This window comes from Endocarpon pusillum (genome assembly GCF_000464535.1).
Source record: "Endocarpon pusillum Z07020 unplaced genomic scaffold scaffold2749, whole genome shotgun sequence".
Lineage (NCBI taxonomy): Eukaryota > Fungi > Ascomycota > Eurotiomycetes > Verrucariales > Verrucariaceae > Endocarpon > Endocarpon pusillum.
Window position 1 is genome coordinate 221261 of NW_006916232.1, and position 24807 is coordinate 246067.

Here is a 24807-nt window from a genome sequence, read left to right on the forward strand (position 1 = left end):
CATACTTCCTTGTCTTTTTTCAATCGAAAAGAGCCACCCGCTTAGCAAAAGCGGGTCAAGCCTCCGTGGCTGGGTATTTACGACTATGGCGTGTATGGACGAAGTCTTGTCGACACGATAACCAGGTCACTCACAGTACCTGTGGTGCGGCATCTCGTAACAGAGTCCGAACTGCACGAGCATCCAGACGTGAAACGACTCATCTCCTTATCTGAGAAAGCTATTCCATTACCAATATATAGCTGTTCACGAGAGGGTGTGAATTTCGATCCGAACGCGTTCAGAGTCACTTGTGAGAGGAAGAAGGCACTGGGTAGTGCTTGGATCGGAGCATTACTCAAGTAACGCTAGAAAGTGGCCCCCCATTCCCCCCAAACTTACTCGCCTGCATACGTTTTTGGGAAGTGGAATGGGGTGGACTCTGTACACATTCCCCTTTGACTGGGGAATCCGCTAAAGAGATACGAAGAGCCCCCGATGGACGAATGCACATCCTTGGAAGATGAAAAGGGTTAAGGCGGAAGCCTATGAGGCGGGAGCGGTATGAGGACACGATAGCTATCTTCAAGAAGATAGATTGGTAACGATGGAGAAGAGCATCCTTCAATTGTAGTCATGTAAGTGATCGGGTGCTACTGGTGGCTTAGCCACTTTCATCCCATAGGCTCCAGATAGGAGTCGCTTTACAGAGAAATTGAGAAGGAAGCTCCGATCAAAGCAGCCCACTCACTCCCAATCCATGAAATCCACATGACGACCACTGAGATGCTGCAGCCTCTTGAGCTCCCTGGCCGTCTCCTCACTGATATCGCCAGGCCTTGTCCCGCTCTTGATGCCGAAATCCTCGTCCGTCCCACCCTCACTCCCTGGCCATCCATGCCCAAGCATGTCACCGTCCACATCAGCACCCCACTCTTTGACCCATTCCGGAGCCTCCCCACTTCCGTCTCCCACAAAGCACTCCACCAGCGCATCGCCTAGCCACCTCTTCCCCACCGCTTTGCTCAAAGTAACTCTCTCGAGGCAAGCACCGCTCCGCTGGATGTTTTCGCCGTTCGCCCAGTCCGGCTCGTAGCCAAACTTCAACACCCTGAGGCCGGCGCTGGTGGCCCAGAGGGAATTGTCGATGACCAAGACCATATTGTGGTAGGGTTGGGCTACGCCGCGGTAGATGGACTTGGGGAGGATGGGAGGGAGGACGGATTCATGGGATTTGGCGAGGCAGCCCGGGCTTGAAACGGATGGGAATGGGGGCAGGGCCATTGGAGTTGGAGGAACCAAGACACACTGCGAGTCCATTGCTCGATGTGGAGGCTCAGATTGTCGTGGACTTGGTGGCTGCTGGTTTTGCTGCTTCGCTGCACGCTGACGAAGTCTTGGATCAAGGGATGTAGACGAGACTGTGTGCTTCTGCTCGGTAACTTTCGGGTGCTGACCTTCAGTGGGTGAACTCTTCAGGCGTTGGTGTGGTGAGCATGCTTGCTCCATAGATGGAACAGTTGACGGAGAAACCGTAGCGCCTGGCGAGATATTTGAGCTGGTTGGAGAAGATCTAGGGCTCCGAGGAGCTGGCCTGGATTGACCAACAGGAGCTTGAATTCGGTGAAGCGACGAGTCAGAGCGGGTAGCATGGGTGTTCTGCCGTCTTTCAGGTCCTCTTCCATCGTCAAAACCCGGCGCAAGTTGCTCTTTGAGGGCTACTCGACGCTTTCGACGCTCTCCGCCATCTCCATTGCGAATGTCCTCCATTTGTTCCTTGATGAATTTGAGATTCGCCGCTTGAGCTACTCCTATAGCATTTACATGTTCGGGCATGACAAATCCTGGCGTTGTGCGCAGTTTTTTCTTCGCATATTGCATGAATCTTTTGATGTGGTCATGACATTCTTGAAGACCACGATATTCTCGTTCGTTCAAAGAGTGACTGATGATTTTCTGAGATGATGGTGTTAGCAAGCCACGTCGAGAGTAGGACCATACAAACCTCCAAGGTGGGGAGCGCTTCAAAAACTTCGACGCGAAGAGTACAATATCCTAAATGACCGCATTGATCACGGAGTTTGTTCCTTAGATGACGAAAGGCCATGCTACATTGTAGCTGCTTACACCATGTATCGACCTTGCTAATGGCATGCTCTTTGTTGAAGGCGGATCCCGGACTGCGAAGGTAGACTTGTATGGTGAGTTGAAAACACTCCTTGCTCGTCTTTGACTCAAGAGCCGGAAGATTTTGGAAAGCCGGTGAGCCGGGCTGACTGGGGGAGATAGAGGTGGAATAGTCACTGGTCTGCATGCTGGAATAATTCGCTGACATAGCTGGAGTTTGTTTCGGCTCTGGCCCGACCACCATCAATGCCATGCGTTGTAGATGGTCGACAAAGCAGGAGGTTGTTGGAAATGCAGTGTTGATGCCAGCTCGGGGCCCAGGCTGCTGAATTGGTCGACCAGGTCTACCAGGCGATGGCGGAATAGCATTGCTGTTAGTAGATCGCTGCTGGTACGGAACAGGAGGCTCATAGTTTAGGCGTCTGCGAGGAAGAGGTGGTGGAGGAGTCGAGGGTGATACTTCGATATTAGAGAACTCCATACTTTGATGTCGAGATCAATTCCTATAATATGAGAGATGGCTGGGTGGTGCTAAGCAACAGCATTCACAAAAGCGTAACAGCCAGTTTTGCAATAGGGAGATGGTTCCAAAAGTGTTTGGCCGACCTAGAACTCGAATTCTCTGGCCGCATGGCGACGAACACAGGGCAGAATGGCGAAAACCACTCCTTACTACTTGGTGCCAGAGTCGAACGTCCATGTTCTCCAATTTTGCCAACTCTGTGGCAAGAAATATACCTTTCTTACTCTTCAAGCCCACAAATGAGTGCGCCCATTCTCATGCTGAACTAGCTATTACCCAGATGGGGTGAGAGCCAGCCTGGAGCTTGGGTTGGAGATAGATACTTCGGCACCGTTTTGATATCGGAGTATTGATCACCCTGTGGGTATGAAAACTTACCTGATACCGCCGACGGAGAGGATTGCTGGTAGCATTTCCAGCTGGGAGCTCGCTCAGCCTCGATGGCTCATGAGAAGCAAACAGAGAGCAGTCACTCCAAAACCACAACGGAAAGCTTTCGGTAGATGTTACAGTGAAGAGGCAGTTTCAGGAAATGAACCATAGTGATCTATCAAAGAGCAGAGACCGCGATGCTGCCTCCTTTGCAGCTGAACGCTGGGTCAGAGGTCCTGCGCCTTGGGGGACTCAGAGGCCGCCGTGTTGTGGTGGCACTTCAATTCAAGAAGAAGCAGACAGTCGGATGCGGCTCCCATCTAGATGTAACATCAGAGTACGGAGTTGAGGGGATGGGCTATGAGGTTGGGAAGGCAGCAGCGATACAGTTGGTGACAAAGCTCGTCAAACTACGGCGGACTATTGCTGCGATGGCGCCACATCAAACATTTTGAACTTCAAAATTAGTCTCTGCCATCCCAGAAGGTCATCCAAGTCTGCTCTACAGCATATACTGACTTTCTTCTTATGAATCACAGCTATATAATGTCGCAGAAGACTAGCAACTTAAGCTGATATGGGTATGATAATATGTATCTGATAAATTGTTCTCGGTGTCAACCGTTCAATCTGGAGCGACTTGCGCGAGGTGCCAGTCCCTCAACGTTAAATGCGTCTTCGGTCCATCACTACGGCATAGGAGGGGAAACGAAGTGCGAAGTCGGCAGTATGCCTTGAAAGGCGAGCCCTTCAGGGCAGCAATCAGAACATTTGCGGAGGCAACGTCCAAGAAAATAGCCAGACTCGGGATAGACAGATCTCGCAAGTGCGGCAACAGCAGGAACAATACGTTCTCACTGACAACGGAGATACATCTACCATCCCGATTTCATCGAGCAACGATAGCGTTGCTAGTCAAGACAATCAGTGGCAGGATACCGCTTCTGACTGCGTAAATGGATTAAATCTTCACTGTATCCTCCGTAGCGCCTTGTCTGTTGGTTAATCAGTCATGCATGGTGAACCTCCGCTCTTCATCCATTATGTTGAGGCTCTTGAATGGTCCGGGTTCAGTGACGGACGTCAGCTAACGTAGCTTGTAACCCAGGATTATAGGCCAGTACACGCCTCTATCAATCTTACCTCATTGCATTTCGAGTACGAACAGCCGCAGCTGATTGAGCAAGTGGAATGTCATGCACCACATTCCCGAGCTTGACCTTGACAACATCGAAAGTGATTTCCATACCCTTTCTGTCCAGGTTGGTGCGGCCCATACCGCTGCTACCGCCGTTTCCAGTCCCTCCACGATCTTGCAACGTCCAGGCAATGCTAATGTGAAAGCAGCCGGACCTGTCTGGCACTGCGGCGGTCGCTGCCCTTATTGCTTTTGCTACCGATGCTCTTCGCTTCTTGCCCGACCCAGCTCGAGGCCCGTTTCCACCTCGTGATTCATGCTCCGAGTCTCCTGCTCCCTGCTCACGAACGGCATATTCAGATCTCTCATAAAGTAATGGCTGTCTAAACTCTTTTACGACCTCATTACACATCTTCAACAATTTGTTCAATTCATCGCCTTCTGGCTGGCCAAGTCGTAAGGCCAGGAACCATCTTGTACTGTCGAAATTAGGAACCCAATCTAATCTGTCCTGGATACTGACAGTGAAGGCTTTAGTATTCGAGGTGGATATCGATTGCGCAAGGGAGTCAAGGAATAAGGACTTCTCATGCGTTTGGAATGCGAGAGGTACCGAGAGGGAGATGTGCAGGGGTGTTTGAGCGCCAAGCGGGGAATGGAGGAGGGTGTGAATGGATTCGGATGGAGCAGATCCTGTAGAGTTGATGAGGCGGTATAGGGTTTGAAGTTCTGTTGTGGAGGGGTACCCTCGAATTCGTCAGCCATATGTGATTCTTCACGCAGAAATGGAGCTGGAGGTTTGAGGAGAAGGGTAGCTACACTCAAGGTACACGTGGGTGGGCCAACTGCCTTCTATATGCGGTGTCTGCCGAGTTCGGCCAGCATGAAGAGTTGGGTCGTCGAGGGTGCTTGTGCGGACGGAGCTTGCGTAGAGCGAATGGAAGGTTGAGGGGAGCGTGGGGAGTGCAGTCGAAGGTAGAGGCAATGGAGATGGTGATGTAGTTCGGGTGCTTGCATTGTTGGTGGAGGGGTGCTTGCGTTTGGTCCTCAGGGACTCGTATTGCGTGGTATCACTGTCTTTGTGCTTTCGCTTTCTTGCGGAGGCTTGCAACGATGACTTTGCTTCCTCATCGCTTGGAGGATTGGAACTGGAATCAGAGTAGTCCACGAGCGGCATTGAGCCGACCAGATCGAACCAGCTCTTCAGTCCTCAGTCTTCAGTCTCCAAATCTCCACGATATAGAAATTCTTTATGTATGGTTAGTCTGGGGTTTGACATATTCGCAGATCTTCAGGCCCATGTTCCTGCCAAGGCGCAGCACCTTGTCGGCAGCTCCAAATATGGGAACGATTGTCCACTTCGAGCCGTGAATTATCTCTTGGATGGCAAGGATGAAGCTCGTATCTTGCGCGTCACATGAGGACCCAAGTCATTGATTGGTAACGAACCTGCGGCCTGTTGCTTGCGGCTTGCGCGGACAGTTAAAAGAAGAAAGCCTGCCTCCAATCCCCGAGGACTATATGACGTCTGCTTGATGGTTGGTTCAACTGTTCAAGTTTCGTCGAAGCTTTCTTTTGTGCTTCGCTTATACACATTTCATCTTTGTCATCGTTCGTTTACCTTATATATCTCGTCTCCTTGGCCAGCTACTCTAACGGAGGGATATTTAAGGCCGGTCATTACTTAGATCACAGGTCGTATCTTCTACATCCTTATTAGTATGGAGAGTCAAACGAGCAAGAATTGGGTCAGCCGTGTTCCGCACTTATCGAATTATGATCGCTAACATCGACACAAATAGGCCAGGTCGTACCTGCTCGACCCACTGTCAGAGCCTCAACCTTCCGAGGAGACTGGACCCGGCACACATTTGAGACCCGAGAGCGCCACGTCAAACCTTACCTCTTCACGGTCGCCTAGCAGTCTCTCCCAAAACCCTTTCCGGCAGTCCAAAAACATTTACACATCCACTGCCGAGGTCTCTGGCACAAGCGAACGTAATCCATACCCTTCACCGCCGCAGTCGGTGTCACCAAAGCACCACCGACCTCATTCCAGCCATCGACACGAAGCCTTTAGCGAGGAGTGGCCCTCAGATAGTTCATCGCGTAGACGCGGAAACAGCCTTGGAGCACGCTTTCCGGGGGACAACTCATCTCGACCCCTCGACCAGATCAGGAAGGATGCAGCATCAGCTAATCGCTCACCACATCTCCGAAAGTCGCATAGAGTTCTCCCTGATACGATAGACAGACTGTCAATAGTTGGAGGCTATCCTTGGCACCACGAAGGACCATACGACGCCGCTCTGACAGCTCGCAATATTTCAGAAAAAGCCTCCCCCCTTAAAGCGCTTGACCACTCCAACCAAGAAACCCTCAGAGCAACGCCGAGGGAAAAAATCATTGATAGCGTGCGAAGCCATCGACCGCTTGACGGCGTAGCGGCTTATGCCCCTGGCGAAGCTGATCGTAATGGCCACGTTTACGAATACGAGCAAGGGGACAACATGATGATTTCGGGCAATCCCGAAGGGGGCGCATACAAGCGCTGGCCCGGTGTTCAATATCTTGATTCAGATATCAAGGGCAAGGGAGAGCCAAGCTACTCGATTGAGAAGGCGCTGAAAGGACATGGTGGTGATCTGAAAGGGCATAGAAGTTCAACAGGGAACGAAGCGTATGAGATGACAAAACCAAAATATGCAGGGGATAGTTTGAGCAACGCAGTAGGCAACGATGCCATGTGGGGCGATGGCGAGGAGCCTACTCTGCGGAGGAGGACAGGAAGTTTAAAGAAGAAGCTGGGTAGTGTACGAAAGCACTTACACAAGGAAAAGTGATTAAGGGATTCTGTCAAGAGCTGGTTCGATAGTCATCATGGATCAAGCGATTTAGGGTTCATATATTCAAATTCGAAGCTTCCACATATTGTGAAATTAAGTTGCACGCGCAAGCTTGTTTCCAATGTAATCATTCCTTCCCAGACCATAGTCAAAGAAAAGCTTCTTCCCTTCAATAAGTACATGTTTTGGATACTCAGCATGTGAAGGAGGTGAGGGGAAACAATGAGGGGATACGGAGTACAGTACGGAGTACAGAGTACTCCGTACTATGGTACTTTCTAAATGTTCGTCATTTGTCATATGTTGGGGTGTCAATTTTATGGCCAACGTGTGCAATAATCACTTACAAGTCCAAATTCAGGCTATTCGAACTTGAACTGCTCCATACGGCAGTGTTATGCACTCAATAGCACTTTGCCATACTCCGCTGTGACTGATATCACCAGTAGCTTCCACAGCCCCGCTGGTCCGGGGGCCCAACCACCTACTTCACATCTAAGTTTGCTGCTCGGCTCTACCTTTTACCCTGTGCAAGACAAGCATCGATGTAAAGAAGCTACCTGGAGCTTCTTGAAGCCATCACAATGAAGATGACACTAGATAACCGCCTGCTTCTAAGAAGTATTGGTGATCATCCTCCAAGACAGACCAAGGTTAAGGATTTCTACGGGGATCGAGCCTGGGTGGATGACCTTGATATCATCAATGAGCTGGGCGGTCATACCGGCTGTGTCAACGCTCTTAGGTGAGCTATTCATCTATATCACCCTTAGAGACTCAACTGACTGACTGCAAATAGCTGGTCTCGTTCTGGACAGCTGCTTGCAAGCGGATCAGACGACACTTATCTCAACATTTGGTCCTACAACCCCGATTCCCTTGCCAAACCCTTCTCCCTGAGCACAAGTGTCTCGACAGGTCATCAAGCCAACATCTTTGGCGTCAAATTTGCTCCGCATTCCAACGACCGGACCGTCATCACTTGTGCCGGAGACGCCCAGGTCAGGGTCTTTGACATCGAGTATGGTGGAAGGTATGATAATTCTTCAAGAGATGCTGGGCTTGACAGCACAAGAAGTCGTAGGTTTCAAAATTTCTTCAGCAATGCACGGTTCCTAAATGATGGAAATACCAACGCAAGAGTGTTCCGGAGCCATGCCGATAGAGTCAAGAGGATCCAGACCGAGTCCTCTCCATACACATTCTTGACATGTTCTGAGGATGGTGAGGTCAGACAGTGGGATTTACGGCAACCAAGCTCTACCTACCCCCCACCAAGAGGAGGACAAGGGTTCCGGAGCCTGAGACAAGGCCGTGTCCATGATGCTGGCAACGTGCCTCCTCCTTTGATCAGCTACAAAATGTGGTCCTTGGACTTGAACTCCATTTCGGTAGCAGCCAGTCAGCCTTATTACATCGCATTAGGTGGTACTCACGCACACTGCTTCTTGCACGATCGAAGGATGCTAGGACGAGACCTGGCAGCAGAACGGGGACGAAATACAAGCTCATCGCTTGAAATAGGTTCTCAGGATGACGATTTGATGGACCAAGCCACTCGATGTGTGAGACGCTTCGCTCCTAATGACAAAATTGCCATGGGCACGCATGACAACGGACATATCACAGCCTGTAAGATCAGTGATGCAAATCCGAATGAGTTGATCGCAAGCTGGTCTGGTGATCATATCTATAGTTTCGACATAGTACAGAGTCCAGATGTACGAGATGCGGCCGTAAAGAAGGAGCGAACTTTGCGTGCAAATTATGCCGCGGCACGACAGCAGAAAGATCGAAAGAGAAAGCGGACCAAAGTGGCCAGCTCCAGTAATCCGGGTGAGCCCGCCAAGGCGAGGATGCGTTCCGGAACAGATGCTCAGAACGGTGAAGGCGATGTCACTTTGAGGGTTCGCTACGGGAATGGTCAAACTGAGTCCGTCCCGGTAGACACGAACGGTGAGGATGTTACAATATTGGGCAGCGCTCCAGACGCCCTTCTAAGTGAGGCGCAAAAACTGAGTCAGCGTATTGCTAGATCTCTTGTTCAACTTCGCAAATCTATATTTCACTTCGAGGCTAGCATTGAAGATGCAGCCGCTGTGGAGGGCTCTGCTGAGCTTACACCTTATACAGCAGCATTTACCACCGTCCTTGGCCAAGCAGCTGCACTTTTACCCCAAATTGATGAGGTCATCAGGGGTTGGTCTTATCCTATCAACCCATCTCCGGAGGATGTCATGTTGCAAGATACACTACGCCGGAATCGCCAAGCCACCCGGCGTTTTGTCCAAGCATCTGGTTGTCTTGCTGCAGCTATGGGTGGCCGCCTTCAGACATTGAGTCCAACCCCGGATCCGAGGATGAATCTGTTCGCCTCAATAGAACCGGCCCAACGAGAAGGCATAGGGATTGACGACAATCAGCGCTTCTGCTATGATTTCTTGAAAGCTATCCTGCTTTGGTTGACTGCTGGTCAGGATGCTGTTTTGGAGGCTTTTCGCAAGCAGCCGGACCAGTTTAGAGACAGTCAGAGATTTCCTCTGGCACCCAATGATGGTCCTGAAGCTATTGAAAGCAAATTGATACCATACCTGTTGAGCTTGGCACAAGACGAAAAACCTATACTAAATGTTGACGCAAACAGGTTTGAGACTGAAGAATCAAGAACTATTTTTGGAAGCCAGGTGGCGGCCGTCACTGCTTTTCCTAGGGCATTTAAGGACTTCACATTGTCGAGCAGGAGTACCGAAGCCAACCCTCAACCATCAGAACCAGCAAGTTCAAGACAGATACTAGATCTGGGTGCTGCGTATAGATTTTGGGGCGTCAAGGTTGGACGAAGCTTGTTGATGGAAGCGGGTGAGCGTGTTACATACGATTTTGTCAAGCGAGCGTTTGGAGGTTTGCGTGTCTCTGTTTCCGAGGATGTACCAGCGGACCGACGTGAACACATCGAGGCAGAGGACGAGTCTGTTGAGGCAATTAACGCTGTTGAAGGCTCAGATACTACGATGGACACGATTTTCATGGAGGCTTTGCAGTCTAGCGGCAACACACTGTCAGCATCTGAATCACCTGAGTCGACTGTGCACACAAGTGCCGAGTCTACCCATCACGATATGATGGAATCTAGCGACGCAGCAGGTGGAGCTAGAGAGGAAGACGAGACTAGCAATGAGGAAGATGAAGACGACCTCGGAGATAGCTCTTCTTCTGAGCGTGAAGACAGCGATGGGGAGGATGAAGGTCCTACTCATCCACTTTATCGTCGCGCAATCGGGTTCGGAGGATCCAAGGAGCGCGCAAAAGTCGAATGCAACAAGCCCTACAGCTCACACACCCGCGTTTATAAAGGACATTGCAATGTCAAGACGGTCAAAGACGTCAACTTTTACGGCCTCAATGATGAGTACGTGGTCAGTGGCTCAGACTCCGGTCACATCTTCATATGGGATCGTAAGAGCACACAGCTTGTCAATATACTCGAAGGGGACGGAGAGGTGGTCAACGTCGTCACAGGACATCCTTACGAGCCGATGATAGCGGCTAGTGGCATTGATAGTACGATCAAATTGTTTAGTCCCGATGTGAGATTGCAAGAAGATGCAAGGAACGGAATTGATATAGCAAATCCTCCCGGTGCGGTTCCTATGCACTCGAGTTTAAGAGATGGATGGCCTAGGAGGAGACGATCTCCACTTGCAGACGTTCCTAGGGATGCCTCTCCTAGTGGCCTGACCAGCAAAAAGGCTATGCATAAAAGCAATGAAATTATGAGTCAAAACGATATTTTACGACGGGATGGTCTTGGAGATGCCTTCATCACGGTAAGTGATGATGAAGACGACTTGTTCATCACCGCCTGGCTTCTGGCCAGCCGTTCATTGCGATGATCTGTCTATACTACCATCATTTTCGGCGCTGACAGAAATGTGTTTCATAGAGAGGTATGCTCGCGAGACTAGCTGCTCATTTACACGCTCAAGGAGGGGACGGTCAGGGTGCTATCATGGTCGATGACCAATGTTCGGTAAGTGCCCCGGCTGGCCTTCTCCTGTAATCAATGCTGATCACCTGTGGCTAGGTGATGTGACGCTGGGCCCTGGCGTTATTGCTTGGTACGAGCGGCAGGAAAAGCCGAACGAGTAGCTCATACATCATTTCGTGCTCTGTTCCATTTTGTCGGTAGGCAGGAGCGCATGTTGCACAGGCAGTCAACTCGTGACTTGACTCACCTGCTAAATAGTGGCAATGCATCATATGTACTCGCTATTCTAGCACCTTAGCGTCAAGAGTGAGCAATCTTCCTATTCCCTCGATTATACACATCTGTGATGAGAGCTTTTCAGGTACCTAAGGCAAGGAGACTTTCCAAAATATAGTCCTAACAGGAGCGTACCAGGTCTTTTGCCTGGCTCCTCAATGAATTCGCCCTGCAATGAATGCACCACCTGCTACTTATAGTCGTGTCATTATTTTGTGTCCTTCTAGACTATCACACCTCCTGCTTCCCCTTTCTCAGAGAATGTTCATACGTAATATGATATGTATATATATATACATATACTTTGTTCATGAGCCAGAAGAATGGCTGCTGCCTTGCTCCTGAGATGGGCCTTGGTAAGACGGTTCAGACAATCTCATTTCTTGCCACCATCAATCCAAAGGTGCAAGTGGGCCGCACATTATCATCGCGCCCGCTGCCATCTCTGCTCAGTGGTTCAAGGCTATTGGTGACTGGGTTGACGCAAACACCTTCAAAACGATCTTCTATCAAGGCGATGGCAGGTTCGTGAACCTGGAAAGAAGCAACACATCTCCGAACCCGCTCTGTCAGATTACGATATTGTGGTCACCAGCTACAACACTCTTCAGCAAGAGTACGCGAAACGTGATGAATTTTTCGTGCTTCGAAACACTGCTCAGGAGGGGCAACTCGCGCGAAGATTGGAGGCAACGGAGGCAGTAGCTGTTGAGTGAGCTCTGCTCCGGGTGGAATGGAACGTGGTCGCACCTGACGAAGGTCACAAAACATGCAATCCAAAGAAGGCGACCTCAAAAGCTAGCGTGTGTCTACAACGAAAAGTTTACTATATATATCTCGGCCACCAGGCTTCAGAACCGGTACGAAGACATTGGCGGAATGATTTATGTCCTGGGTTTCTGGCCACTTTGCGACCGGGACTATTACAAGAAGGTAAGATATATGGTTCTTTAGACTACAGGCTGGTGCTAACAAGTTGAATCAGCACTTTTCCGACAACGTAAAGGGTGAAGATGGCTTCGCCACTCTTACCCCTGAAGCTATCGAAGCTATTCGGTTTGAAATCCTGTCTACCGTGGTTTCCGCTTTCTCTATCCGTAGGAGGATACATGACCTTTTTGACGGGAAGAAAATTCTCGAGCTTCCACCTTTGCTGGAACCTCAGATCATAGAACTACGGCTTGAGAAGAAGTTGCCGCTGAACTAGCCGAATCTGCCACCTGGGAGCATTCTGTTTGAGTGGAGTTTATATATCACAACGCATCAGAGCACCCAAGAGGTCGCGAGGCCGATGTGGGACAAGACACAAAGTTACGATTCGTATGCGTCCACTTAGGACGTTGGCAACAAGTATAAGCGTACAATGTTCGCGAAATCGGCAGCTCTACGCCCGGTCCTTCCATATTCAAGTACGACCAGCAAATGGCGACATCTGGGATGATGAGTCGGACGACCCTCTCGATGACGGTGACAAAGATCTTGGTCATACTGACCAAACGTCGTGGAGTCGTAAAAGGCTGGCTGGCCAAGGCGAAGAGTTGGGAGTCAGTGCACACTCTTCGAGTGATTCCGCTTCGTGGAAGACTGTCTCAGATATCGTGACCAAGGCATGAATGACGAGGTTCTCGTTTTCGCTTCTTCACTTCGCTACCTCGATTTATATTACAAAACAATTATTTTCCCCATGGAAAAAAGATCAGATGCTTTGCGCTTTGATGGCTGGCACGATTGGGCCGCTGTTCCTGGAAACCTCGGTCTGGTTTTAACGGACCGGATAAATTCCGAGCACAGTTTGAATGTGATCTTTGGCAGGAACAACTTTGTGTTGTTCGGGAGAAGAGAAGGAGCTCATAGACTACCTCGGTACACAGGTTTCACGGCGCTATCTAGTCACTTCCTTACAAGGATTGTTGCCGCTAATGTGAAGAGGATGAGAAGGCTTATTATTCCCGGAAATCCACGGCTTGTGGCCGAACACTCACCGCCTCATGAGATGACACTACAGCAACTCATCCTATCTCATCCGCATCTTCGCAATCTGAAGCTGTTGGTATTGGAAGTTTGCCTGCTTGACTATGTCATGAGGACCAGGGCCGAGCTAAACTGCTTGATGCTGGCAGATTACCTTGACCACCTGCATCACTTTGGCCAACACGACAGATGGCATGCGGCTTTCGACCACGGCAGTAGATTTGTACTACGGGAGATTTGCGCATTGGTCAACAACTCTATCTGGAAAACCATGGTTTTGCGTAATGCTGGAATATTGAATAACATTGGGGCAACCTTAAGCACATCTACGAGGCACGCGAAGCTGAGGTTCGATGCCTTCCATGGCGGCTTGACGAAGAGCTCCCCTCTACAGGTGATGATCTACCACCCATTTCTTCACCCGGAGGTGAGCTGGTCGTTCAATTAATTACAGAATCCCACATTGAATTTGAAAAATCCCGGAAAATCTAGTTTCGTCATGGACTCAGGACATTTTCACCACCGGAAGAACTAGCAACGCTGCTGCAACGTCCGCACAAACGCCAAAGGAGCCAACAAGTCTTCGTGAAGAATGTGACATGTCCGAAAATAGATCAACTGAGAGCAGAGACCAAGAACCTATGCTCGATGATGGAGAGAACTTACCAAGGTCTGCAGGTCCTTTCAAGCCAGAATATGCATGAATATCAATTGACGCTCAGTAGATCCTCACCAGTGACCAGGCATTCATCAGAAGCGGAGAGCACAAATCCTTTGCATGAACCAGTGCCCAGACAACAGGAAGCGCAGAAATATCCCAAAAAGAGGCGAGGGCTTGATGCTACGGTCAGCAAGGTCAGCAAGGCTACAAAACTATTGCCAGCACAGGGTCTAAGGGCGGTAAATGCCAACCGGACAATACCACTACCTGTTAAGGCTGTAAGGTCATTGCCAGCACAAAGTCTGAGGATGGCAGATGCAAGACAGACAACACCACCATCTAACAACGCTGCAACGTCATTGCCAGCACAGAGTCTGAGTGTGGAAGACGCATGGCGGACGACGCCATCTTATAAAATGGCTGCGAAACGTGACACACCACGTCACGTCACCCCAACAAAGACAACACAAGCAATGAACGCGAGACCCAGTCTGGCGAACAATAAAAAGACCAGATTGGGGTTATCCGATGTTGAAAACCAACAGCCACGTCCCTGCCCCCGAAAACCTCGAGACGATGAAAGGCTCATCAGCAAAGCCAGTGATCTGATGGGCTCACACTTTACCTCAGTCCCCCAGCCGTGCTATGTGGCTTGGACGATGACTAAGTCAATGTGCGCCAGCACGTCTGAGGTCAGGAATCAAAATTACGCACAGCTTGTCATCCGGCCTCACAAAATAAGCGAGCTATACCAATTTGGGCCAAAATTACATGTATTAACTTGTAATTTTACATAAAATCCAACAGAATACACAGCTATTTCGGCGCAGAATTCGCCGCAGCATCCACAGCTGTTTCGCACAGACTCCACAGAATCCCCAACCTTACAGTCGACTTGTGCTTCTTAGCCTCGGTGATAGGACCTCGATCTCCTGATTGAGAAGAAAAGGACGTTATCACAGAGTTTGGATTCGGCGGGATCCCAATCACGATAGGGCTACCCGGATCCCCGGACGATTGTGGTACAGTCTAGATATAGAAGAGTGGCCTCGACTGGTCTTTTTCCTGCTCCAAGGTGTTGTCTCTTCTAACAGTGTTCCTGCTCAGCCTCCCACACACACCTCTCACAGATGCATTCCCCGCCAAGCGAGCCGAGCATGTACTCCCTCCTCTCCTTGACAGGCAGATCAATATCGCAATAATGCGTCAGGATCTCCTCTCCGGCCCGAACACCATGCCAGGTCCCTTTCACATCATTTCCATCTTCCCCGTTCCCATCCTCGGCAACATCTTGCCCCTTGCCCCACGGTACCGGCCTCGCCCTGACCCTAAACACCCTCTCCCTGCCCGCATCCCATCCCCACTCCACATTTGGGCTGCAGCTATGATTCGCCAAACACCAGAACGGATGCACAGCCGCGACCTCCGGTTTGCCATCCCACGTCGACTGTCTGGCACTGGCGACGCCGCGGAATTTCGCGTAGAGGGTTTGCGAGACCCAGGTGTCGTACCATTCTAAGCGTACCGGGGAGAAGGGTGAGAATTCAGGGTGGGATTCTGAGAGAATGGACAAAAGACGGAAGGGGAGGACGATGTTGTGGTGGAATGTGAAGGGAAGGGTTCGTTCAGCAGAGGGGCTGGAGGTGGAGCATTCGGATGGTGAGGGTGTGGTGAAGACACCACATAGATATTTTGTTTCGGGTAGTTCTAGGGGGTGCGTGTTTTGACTGTGAGACATTGAGAAGGCGCGGGCTAGGAGGAGGAAATATAGATCTTCGCTTGGGTTGGTGGAGGTTTCGTCGCGGCCTAAAGGATCGATGAAGTCGTTGCCGCAGGCTGTGCTGTGGTACTTTGTTTGGGCTATGTCGAGGCACGCGAGTGAGCAGAATACTGCGGCATCGGTACAGGATGGGCAGCACACCGGCCCGTCCAGGCAATCGGAAGTTGTAGATGACGGTTGCGGGATGGGCACTCCGCAGTTGTGGCAGAGCGAAGCGTCAAGCGGCCGTACCGCAGTGAGCACGGAGGGTTCGTGGAGGATTTCTGACGAAGCTGGGAGATCTGTCTTCGCAAATACACCTAATTGAAGGGATCTGGCTGATCTATCTTGCTGAGAAGATCTTGCCGGTGAGCCGTTCGTTTTATTTTGAGAATGAACGCAATCCGTTGCAGCAGAGCTCTGAAGTACTGGCAATTCCACATTTCGTATTTCGAGATGCGGAGCAATAGGATCCAACATCTTATTCAGTGCGTTGCGAGTGGCTAACGAAGACCTTTCCGGTTCGTGATTGTTCCATTTGTAAATTTCCCTTCTAGCAAAGCCAGAATTTCTTAGCCGAGCAAGTTCAATCTTTTTCTCTGAACTTTGACCATTCATCTGTGTCTTCATGCTTCTGGAATAGTTAGCACGCGATATCAAGTCCCGCAACTCCTGGCACTCGTGGTTCGCAAGGACGTGCCCTTCCTCAACCAGCTTCTCCAGCTGCAAGAGATAACTATACGCATCCCGCAAACACCTCAGATCAATGAGTGCTAGCACAAGACACCTGAAGCATTCCGCCAGCTCTGCCCTCGCATCATTGATAGCTTGATCATCCCTGGGCCAAGAGACGACCTCACCAGCACCATCTCGCAACTCAGGATGGAAGTCCGAGAAGTCCGGGTCAAAGTATGTCTCCAGCAAGGTCAGCGCTTTGTACGCGTCTCCAGCTGCAAGATCAGAATAGCCCAACCCGTAGTGGATAGCGGCGCGGTGGAGATAGTGTTTGAAATTCAAAGGCTCTCGTTGGAGAAGATTGGAGTTGAGCTGGTGGCGCTCGCTGTGCAAGAAATCGAGCTTCTGGCTGACTTGGAGGTTTCGACACCGATGCAGAAGTTCGCATAGTCTCATTACGGTCAGGGAGTACGAATTGCCCCAAATTCGTAACTGCGCTGAACAAGAGCGCAATCGCTCGGATTGCGTGTTTATGTTAGGGGTATTAGAGGAAACGGTTATAGGGGTGTGATGGGATCGCGTTACGCATGACGTCAATACGGACGAGATCTTCTGCCCCCCAAAAATATGCACGTGAAATGCAGATTAGTTGATGCAGCCCAGATCTGAAAGAGTGATTTTCAGAGTGCTGGAACATTTGACATGGAAAATACGAAGGGTTGGATTAGGTAATCCATATCACGTACAATACATCAGTTACGATACATACCAGTCCGAAATACGGAGTATTTTATCTTATACCATACACCGTGCGAAATCTAGAGCATAGGGCAACAATGCAGAGGGCCCTCCCAGATCCCTCCAAATAGCAAGTAGAGCTTTAAAGAGACGATACCCTCGTCTGACTGTCTAGATACTGCTTCTTCAAAAGGGAAATACTGTTTTTTGAGTACATGGCCTCATGGGGGATATTCTAGCTCTAAATATACAAATGATGCCAATACTTTTGATGAACTTTTAAGTGAAGGAGAAGCGAAATGCTGGAAATGAGTAGAGAGCAGCAATCCTCCGTGCCCCATGACGGCCCGTCGTTTCCCATCATTTTCAGAGGTGCATTGACCGAGAGCGTCGTGTCAAACCTATCACTTCTTCTCCAGATATCAGCCAATGACACAAAGACCAGTCAGAGCTTTCCGCTTACCTTAATCGCAACTTGATTCATCGTCGCTATCAACCCGACACTGCCGACTTGAGATGCCAGGCCCGCTTCCATTCACAACTAACGGACCATCTCTGGTCTCTCGACGGTCTTCCCTTGGACGCGAAGCCGTTGAAGATTTGCCTTTTCCAACACCAGAAGCACCAGCAGCAGTGGGTCCTCTGTCTAACTTGATCTTGATCTCATAGCCTTTCCACATAGTTCTGTTGAACCGGTCAATGGCTGTCTGTGCTTGTTGCGGTGTGCGGAATGTGACTACCGCTGTCAGCTTGTATTTGGACGACCGTTGACGGTCCTCCTTGACAAGGCATCTGTCTACAACCCCAACGGAGGAAAGATGCTCTTTGATAGCTTGCTGGCCCACGGTGTATGGAAGATTGTATACATAGACTGTGCGACCGTCAAGGTCAACCGTGTCAGGGTTGGGGTTACCTTGCTTGGAGGATGGTGATGATGGGGTTTTGCTAACGGTGCGTTTTGTTGAAGCTTTATAGCGATGCTGTGGAGTGGCGTGCGTGGGAGACAATGGAGGAAGGAGCCGTTGAGGAACGGGCATTGTCGACGACGGGTAAGAATTATATCCAGGGGTAACGGGTTGCTGCAACGGTGCGAGCGTTTGCACGGGAATGGGAACCACGGGTTGGTACATAGATGTGATGGGCGAGGTTGCAAGGTTCGTGTACAAGACACTATTTCCACAGCCATAATTGCCCCTGCCAGTTCTTGTGACTGCATTAGAAGTGATTCAGCTGAAAGCGACAAGTACCTACACAGGTGACACGGGCGGCGAGAGGGTGGTGGAGGCTGATGAATTGTAGGAGTGGCCGAAAGGTTGATAACGTTGAGAGGAATCCACCAGACTGTCCTCTGGACCGCGAAGTGTCCGTATAGTGTCAGGGTTATCCTCGTCCTTCACTACCAGTGTCAGCCGAATGCTATGCCCTCGCCAGCCGTATTCATAAAGATAATCTTTCGTCGCATGTCAGTGACGCCAACAGTTGAGGAAAACCTGCTTCAGGGTACCGTAGGCATCAAATGCTTTCTTCTTGTTCAAGATCGTAATGTGACCCCAACCAGTCCCATCTTTGTTATCTGTATGTGCTTGTCGAATGTGTCCGTCGGGAGGGATTTTCCGCATGATGTCTTTGAGTTCTTGCCAGCGACACTGAGGGGAAAGCTGCATTGGTCAACTCCATCATGAAAGGAAGTTTTCAGCAATTCCTTACCCCTTGGATACAAAGGAAATATTCGACCTCATCCGCTCTCAAGGAAGTGGACTGTGTTCTGCTCCGGCTAGCCATCCCTTTCCGTAATTTGGAAGCTCAAATTGTATCAGGTACGGACAGCTGCTAACGGAAGGCTATCAAGAGACGGACATGCGATTATTCCTGTGATATGAAGGCCCCCAGGAATTTGAGATGTTCTTTGATGTAGACTATTTCAACGGCAGACGACAGGTCGGGTTTAAGAAGCTGTAGTCTTTCGAACACAGTCTCTGTACTATAGCGCATTGGCGACTCGCTGTAGTGGCTTCGAGTCTGCTTTAATAGTTGACAATTGTTGCTGTTACAAGAGTCGCTGGAGCCGATGAGAGGTGCTGGATGCCTTCAGAGAGCTCTAGAGCTGTTGAACCGAGTCTGTGAGGTGATTAGACCGTAACTGATTCCTGCAAGGATTGTGAGCGTCTGGAAAATCGTGGAAGATGTATAGGGGACTTTTAAGGATATTTGAGCACTGAAGGGCTTTCAAAACTTTGAGCGCACGAGTTGTGGGAGCATGAAATCCTCCGAAGCTTGCTCAAAAATCTTTTGGCCAGCTGATGACGGGAGGCAGATTGAAAATGTTCTAGACTCTGCAAGGGAACAAAAGACGACGTATTTGTATTTGGTTCAACCACCCCAAGGGGAGAAACGCTATGGGAAAGAGACGTGCAGCCACCAAGCTATACAATGCTATTCACAAGATGAAACGTGCGATACCGTTCTCAATTTTCGCCCGAGGATTCCAATAGGAAGTGACTCACCACCTCCCCGAACCAATGACGAGTATTCATCTAGCTGACATCGGCGCCACGTTGGCCAACATACAAGACACAAATGTGATATGCTAAGAAGCAAGTCGTCGACACAAACTGGTCCAGCAGAAGGCGCATCATTCAGCCAATTGAGTAGCATTCGACCTATGGGCCACAGGGATCTAATGCGGCTCTTGCGCAACCCGACCCCACGTATCATCCCTTTGGGATGATGGGACGGACAACCCCGTGATCTGCCTCAGAGAGATGCTGTCCGGTTGCGAGTTGTGGTGGGATTTGGTCATGATGAAACGCTTTCCAACAAGGATAAAAGGGTATGAATTGGCTAGAACGTTTGGAGATTGTCCATTGCACGTTCTAAAATATACGCGCAATGTAGAGCAAGAATGGTATAGCTGATATCAGCATACTTTAGTTGACGGTATATTGGCTGCCCTCGATCCAAAGCCCTCGGTTTCCTCGGCCCATCCTTGCGCAGATCTCATCTGCATAGAGCTTGTACCGATCCCGGATGTCTTGCAGACACTATGCGGAAAGCCACAACTAGACGCTGGACCCGTCATACAATCTCTGCTCCTGAAACCGAACCAGGTCGGACGACATTTTCTGGTCGAGGGACATCACCATGGTAGCCTCCTGAAAGATCCAGTCTAGAGCAGCAGTGCGCTTCAAGGGTCGAATACTAAGCCTGCGATGTGATCTATCATATCATGCAACATCAGTCATGGCTCAATACGACAAGCCTCAATGATCGAGCGTCAGCAACTAAATACTGCAACAAACAGTTCTTGATTCAAGCTGAATTGCGGCGCAGGCCACATTGCGATTCGCCGCAGGTAAATTCTCGAACGTACTTCGAAGCGACGTCTGGACAACAACAAACAGACGTTTCTAGACGTTTCTAACCGTTTCATGTCGGCCAGTAATGGTCAGCTCCTGCGGCTGCGGGGAAGGCGGATGGCCCCAGCAAGCGAGACGCGATAGAGGTGGTCCATAGGAGTTGGGAGGGACAAAACGTGCATAGTCGACCAACGCTTCCAGATGCTTGCCGCCTGCATGGCTTTGGAACATTCTATCCATTGTACAGCGTCGGTGGGCCCAGCAGTGGCGGCATACGACCCCAGGTGAGTCGAGCAAGGGCGCGTTGTTGCTGTGCCGATGACTCTTCACAAGCAGTAACAAGCAATTGCCCCTTCAGGAGTGGTGACATTGTATAGGAGCTTTCGTTGTGCTCCACGATATCAGTGTCCGCACCACCTGTCTGCACGCAGCCGACGATCGCCGGAAAGATCGTGCCGCAGGGGAGCTGCAGTGACATCAAGGGGCGATCTGCTTCTAGGTTAGTCATTCTTCCTCAGCGGCAAGTCTAAGCTGCACTGATAAGTTAGATCGTGTACCGTATAAATTACACGACAATGTTCCTTCCAGGAAATTCGAACTTAGTCCATCCAAGTGGATCACCGGTTATGGAATGTCCACCAGCTGCACATAGCGAATAGTGTTTTATTTGGTGGCCAAGAATTCTAGTTCAAAGGCCGGTGGAAAAGACATGTGTAGGGAATAATAACAAGACTAGTAGGGCAACACGGGTATGACCCACTATTTTGTACAGTGCTTGGTGTGCGCAAGTTCTTCTCTTGCTATCTGCACCTAAATCCGACCCATGTTATAAGAACTTAAACGTATCCACAAGTCCAGTCCAAGCATCATACCAAGCATCATACCATGACAGATGAATGTACCATCATCTATCATGTTCGCAAGCGGATCGTGCCGAAACATTGTCTTCCTCAAGACCACCTGTCACCGTTGTGATACAAGTGAAGCACAACTCAACTGATGAACTGTGCTCTGCGGCACTCGCATTATTGCGCGTTCCACGTCACAGCTGTAGATCCCCTGCATTGCAAGACTCCCTGCCTTTCTGGTCGCCATGCACTCTGTGTTGTCCAAACCACACTCGTTTCCAGGTTTATTGGATGGATATAATGACCACCTGCAATCCACGCCCCTCTCAAACTGTCTTTGACTACCATCCACCTGCTGTGGTCCAGCCACACATGCTAGGCAGCCAAGGAAAAGTACAGCACAGCCAGTCAGTCGCCCGTGATTCCGTTCATAGATGCTCTGTCAGCCAAGGGTGGTCGTTTTAGAGGAAGATGTGGGGTTAGCGAGCCCCTGGACCAGTTTTCAGAAAATTTGGGAAACGTCGAGAAGACATTTGACGATAGTCTAGATACTGAGTACTGATTGGCAAAGCGGCGATTGCGGATTTTCACCTGTTGAAGCCAAGCACAGACGCACAACGAGTGCAGTAGTAAGAATTTGTTCCACACTGTATAGCTGCCAACGGCGCGGGAGAAGCGGCACAATCGAAGCTTGATGACCGTCGGCAATGGCAGCATTGGGAAATCCCATGTGGTGTACCTGGGGAAACTGACGAGGACGAAGAGGACGAAGAAGACGAAGAAGACGAAGTCTCTGATGTGGTCCGATTTGGGGAACTACAGGTTTTTGTGACTGGGGCGGCAGCGTGCGCAGCTTGAGTTTGCAATTGTAGAAGCGAAGGCATAGTAGTGGAGAGCACTTGTAAACCTCCCACAAGTATTTGAGCTCCAATCAATGAAGACAATTGAAGAAATAAAATGCAGCGAAAAATGAGGTAGGGAGGAGTTAAGACTGTGGTTCATCACCAATATCTACGTGTCGTGCTGGGGAGGAGTTCTCTTACATGGGATGCAACTAACTAGTACGGGGAAGCCAACTTTCCAAAATATTCGGTTGAGGTAGGCACGGATGAAATTCTTGCTTTTGCATCAAGGATAGGCTTCATACTACTATTAGTACCTGGCGCCTCCAGATCTCGGGTGATTGTTGATGGTGGCAGAATTAGTGGGACGTATCTAGCGGTGTCAGTTCCAGAGGCCTGACCATGTAATGTGTCACTTTTTCCTGTACCTGTAATGCTTGGCGACCGTTTAACTCTGGGCAGCCAATCGTCCCAGGCTGAGTGGTGGAATGACTGCCGCACCAATCATTAATTCAGCCTAATGATATCACAAGCAGGAATCAGCATATCACACGCAATTCAGTGTGGCTGCTCATTCCCAATGGCTGTGCACGTGCAATATCGCTCCAATATTGCCCAACAATCCGTGTCGCAGAATTGGTCAAGGGAGTCCAAGCACATCCCGACGGCTTGCAGCTGGGCATCATCACACACTTTTTCTGGACATCACTGGCTGTCAAATTTCACTAGCTCTTTTGTATGTTGGATGACGTCACGGAGGGTCAATGAAGATTGAAATTCCTTGCAAAATGCTTGTAACCATCATAATATTGCCTCTTTACCGGACCTAGCGAGCTTTCCTGCCGTTGCTACTAGGTCGTCTATACGTACGAACTATGATGGGAATGAGCATTTGTGGTGCAAGCACAGTTCGATAGGTCGACAATGTGCCGCCCCCTACCGTTGGCGATAATTCAAGCTGATTTGGTATATACTTCATAGATCTCCTATTCAGACTCTACTATCCTCATGTAATGTCCTGGCTATTCCGGCAGCGTTGCAAAACCGGTGTTTGTATCGTGATCGAATAGAGAGATGTGTTGACTTATCATGTACCTGCCAGAAAGAATCCATCAATCAAGTGTAGTCCGAAACCCACCAGCACTATCCTTTTGGCGGGGAGGTTGAAGCATCCCTTTTTTCTGTAGCCTGCGTTACTCGGAAAGAGATAGATACCGAGTGTAAATGACTGTCCCTTTGGCTGTTCTCTCACAAATAACCTGAAGACCCAAGGGTCAAATAACATTTTGTGCATCAGGGAGCCCATTGTGATGAGTCCTGCCGGTCCTGTTACTGATCTCCGATTGATGGATAGAGCTTTGCAGAGGCTTACTTACTATTAACTAGTTACTAGTACTACTAGTAGTAGTGGCTCAGATCCTGGAATTTGTAATCTGCCAAGAGCTAGACGTCACCTAATCAAAGACTTGACGAATGCTAGTTGGCAGGACTCTCAAGTACTGGTTAGAGAAAGTGAAGTTATGGTATCGCCAAACTTGTTCCTCAGTTAAGAATTCTACAAAACCTTTCACATCTCGCAACACCCCGACGAGTGACCTTTGCCTATCGTCAAGTATTGCCCAGTCACGAGGATCTTAAGTAAAGTTGAGGTCTAGTCTCCGCTCTTCGATATTTATCCAGCAATACTTTGGTATTTGTATCTGAGGATGGGGAAAGCGCCCAATCTGTTCACGTACCGTGACGTGGATACTGTTGCCCAGCATTTACGTGTCTATGTTCTTCAGTGTCAGAAAGCTGGGCTCGCGCGCCATGACGCATTCAAGGTTGCTGTTTCAGGTGGTTCGCTTCCAGCTACTTTGGCCAAAGCTCTACTAGCGCCCAGCAACGGAAGTGAAGACGATACGCCACAGTTCAACAAGTGGGAAATCTTCTTCGCCGATGAACGTGCTGTGCCGCTTGACCATGAGGACAGCAATTATCGCTTAGTCAAGGAAGAGCTGCTAGACTGTATTCCCGAGAGCATGGGGAAGCCAACGGTGCACTCGATCGATATTGAAAACCTTGACGATACGCAGAAGCTCGCAGACAGGTACCAAGAACTACTCATGAATTCATTTGCTGCCAAAGACAGTGTTAAGCTTCCGACCTTTGATCTGCTACTGCTTGGTTGTGGGCCTGATGGGCACACTTGCAGTCTTTTCCCAAATCACGAACTCTTAAGAGAAACTGATGCTTGGGTTGCCGCGATTGAAGACTCTCCAAAACCACCCCCTAGGAGGATAACCTTGACATTACCAGTGGTGACTCACGGGACAAAGATTGCCTTTGTCGCAACTGGAAGCGGCAAGAAGGATGTCTTGAAAGCTATCTTGGATTCAGAGGAGGGACGGAGCCTCCCGTGTGGCCTAGTCAACGAAGGAGCAGGCGAGAAGGTTAGCTGGTTCACTGATTCCAGCGCCGTGGAGGGTGTGGCATTTCCCAGACGAGGCAGTTTGTGAAATGGCAGGAGACACGATGCGAGGAAGTGGCGTTCCAAGCGATGCTAGATGCTGTGTGGCTAGGATGGATGCATGGCCCCGACGATTCTGCGCTTAGCAGCGATTGTTATACCTTTGAGGTTTGGAAAGGCAACATCCTTATGAGAGCGACGGTTGAAGCATAGTGTTAATAATCCCACAAGGAGCAAGATCTAAAAAAAAAAAGATTGG

General features: G+C 49.8%; 9 protein-coding genes across 9 annotated transcripts; 5 read left to right on the forward strand and 4 right to left on the reverse strand.

Annotated features, from left to right (window-relative positions):
- Positions 1 to 726: 726 nt before the first annotated feature.
- On the reverse strand, positions 727 to 2587 carry EPUS_02150 (uncharacterized protein; the record flags this gene model as incomplete). The annotated part of the gene is made up of 2 exons (XM_007803917.1): positions 727 to 1935; positions 1985 to 2587. The coding sequence occupies 2 exons, from the start codon at positions 2585 to 2587 to the stop codon at positions 727 to 729; spliced, it is 1812 nt and encodes a 603-aa protein (XP_007802108.1).
- Positions 2588 to 4140: 1553 nt separating this feature from the next.
- On the reverse strand, positions 4141 to 5316 carry EPUS_02151 (uncharacterized protein; the record flags this gene model as incomplete). The annotated part of the gene is made up of 2 exons (XM_007803918.1): positions 4141 to 4886; positions 4986 to 5316. The coding sequence occupies 2 exons, from the start codon at positions 5314 to 5316 to the stop codon at positions 4141 to 4143; spliced, it is 1077 nt and encodes a 358-aa protein (XP_007802109.1).
- A 544-nt stretch (positions 5317 to 5860) lies between these two features.
- Positions 5861 to 6982, forward strand: EPUS_02152 (uncharacterized protein; the record flags this gene model as incomplete). The annotated part of the gene is made up of 2 exons (XM_007803919.1): positions 5861 to 5887; positions 5942 to 6982. 2 exons carry the CDS (start codon positions 5861 to 5863, stop codon positions 6980 to 6982), a joined length of 1068 nt encoding a protein of 355 aa, XP_007802110.1.
- Positions 6983 to 7569: 587 nt separating this feature from the next.
- On the forward strand, positions 7570 to 11078 carry EPUS_02153 (uncharacterized protein; the record flags this gene model as incomplete). Its single annotated transcript, XM_007803920.1, has 4 exons — positions 7570 to 7730; positions 7785 to 10812; positions 10929 to 11015; positions 11070 to 11078. 4 exons carry the CDS (start codon positions 7570 to 7572, stop codon positions 11076 to 11078), a joined length of 3285 nt encoding a protein of 1094 aa, XP_007802111.1.
- Positions 11079 to 11595: 517 nt separating this feature from the next.
- EPUS_02154 (uncharacterized protein) lies at positions 11596 to 12456 on the forward strand (the record flags this gene model as incomplete). Its single annotated transcript, XM_007803921.1, has 4 exons — positions 11596 to 11773; positions 11823 to 11961; positions 12035 to 12182; positions 12235 to 12456. 4 exons carry the CDS (start codon positions 11596 to 11598, stop codon positions 12454 to 12456), a joined length of 687 nt encoding a protein of 228 aa, XP_007802112.1.
- Positions 12457 to 12933: 477 nt separating this feature from the next.
- Positions 12934 to 13668, forward strand: EPUS_02155 (uncharacterized protein; the record flags this gene model as incomplete). The annotated part of the gene is made up of 1 exon (XM_007803922.1): positions 12934 to 13668. The coding sequence occupies one exon, from the start codon at positions 12934 to 12936 to the stop codon at positions 13666 to 13668; it is 735 nt and encodes a 244-aa protein (XP_007802113.1).
- Positions 13669 to 14968: 1300 nt separating this feature from the next.
- On the reverse strand, positions 14969 to 16771 carry EPUS_02156 (uncharacterized protein; the record flags this gene model as incomplete). Its single annotated transcript, XM_007803923.1, has 1 exon — positions 14969 to 16771. One exon carries the CDS (start codon positions 16769 to 16771, stop codon positions 14969 to 14971), a length of 1803 nt encoding a protein of 600 aa, XP_007802114.1.
- Positions 16772 to 17517: 746 nt separating this feature from the next.
- Positions 17518 to 18672, reverse strand: EPUS_02157 (uncharacterized protein; the record flags this gene model as incomplete). The annotated part of the gene is made up of 3 exons (XM_007803924.1): positions 17518 to 18256; positions 18305 to 18449; positions 18531 to 18672. The coding sequence occupies 3 exons, from the start codon at positions 18670 to 18672 to the stop codon at positions 17518 to 17520; spliced, it is 1026 nt and encodes a 341-aa protein (XP_007802115.1).
- Positions 18673 to 23805: 5133 nt separating this feature from the next.
- EPUS_02158 (uncharacterized protein) lies at positions 23806 to 24597 on the forward strand (the record flags this gene model as incomplete). Its single annotated transcript, XM_007803925.1, has 1 exon — positions 23806 to 24597. The coding sequence occupies one exon, from the start codon at positions 23806 to 23808 to the stop codon at positions 24595 to 24597; it is 792 nt and encodes a 263-aa protein (XP_007802116.1).
- Positions 24598 to 24807: the final 210 nt, after the last annotated feature.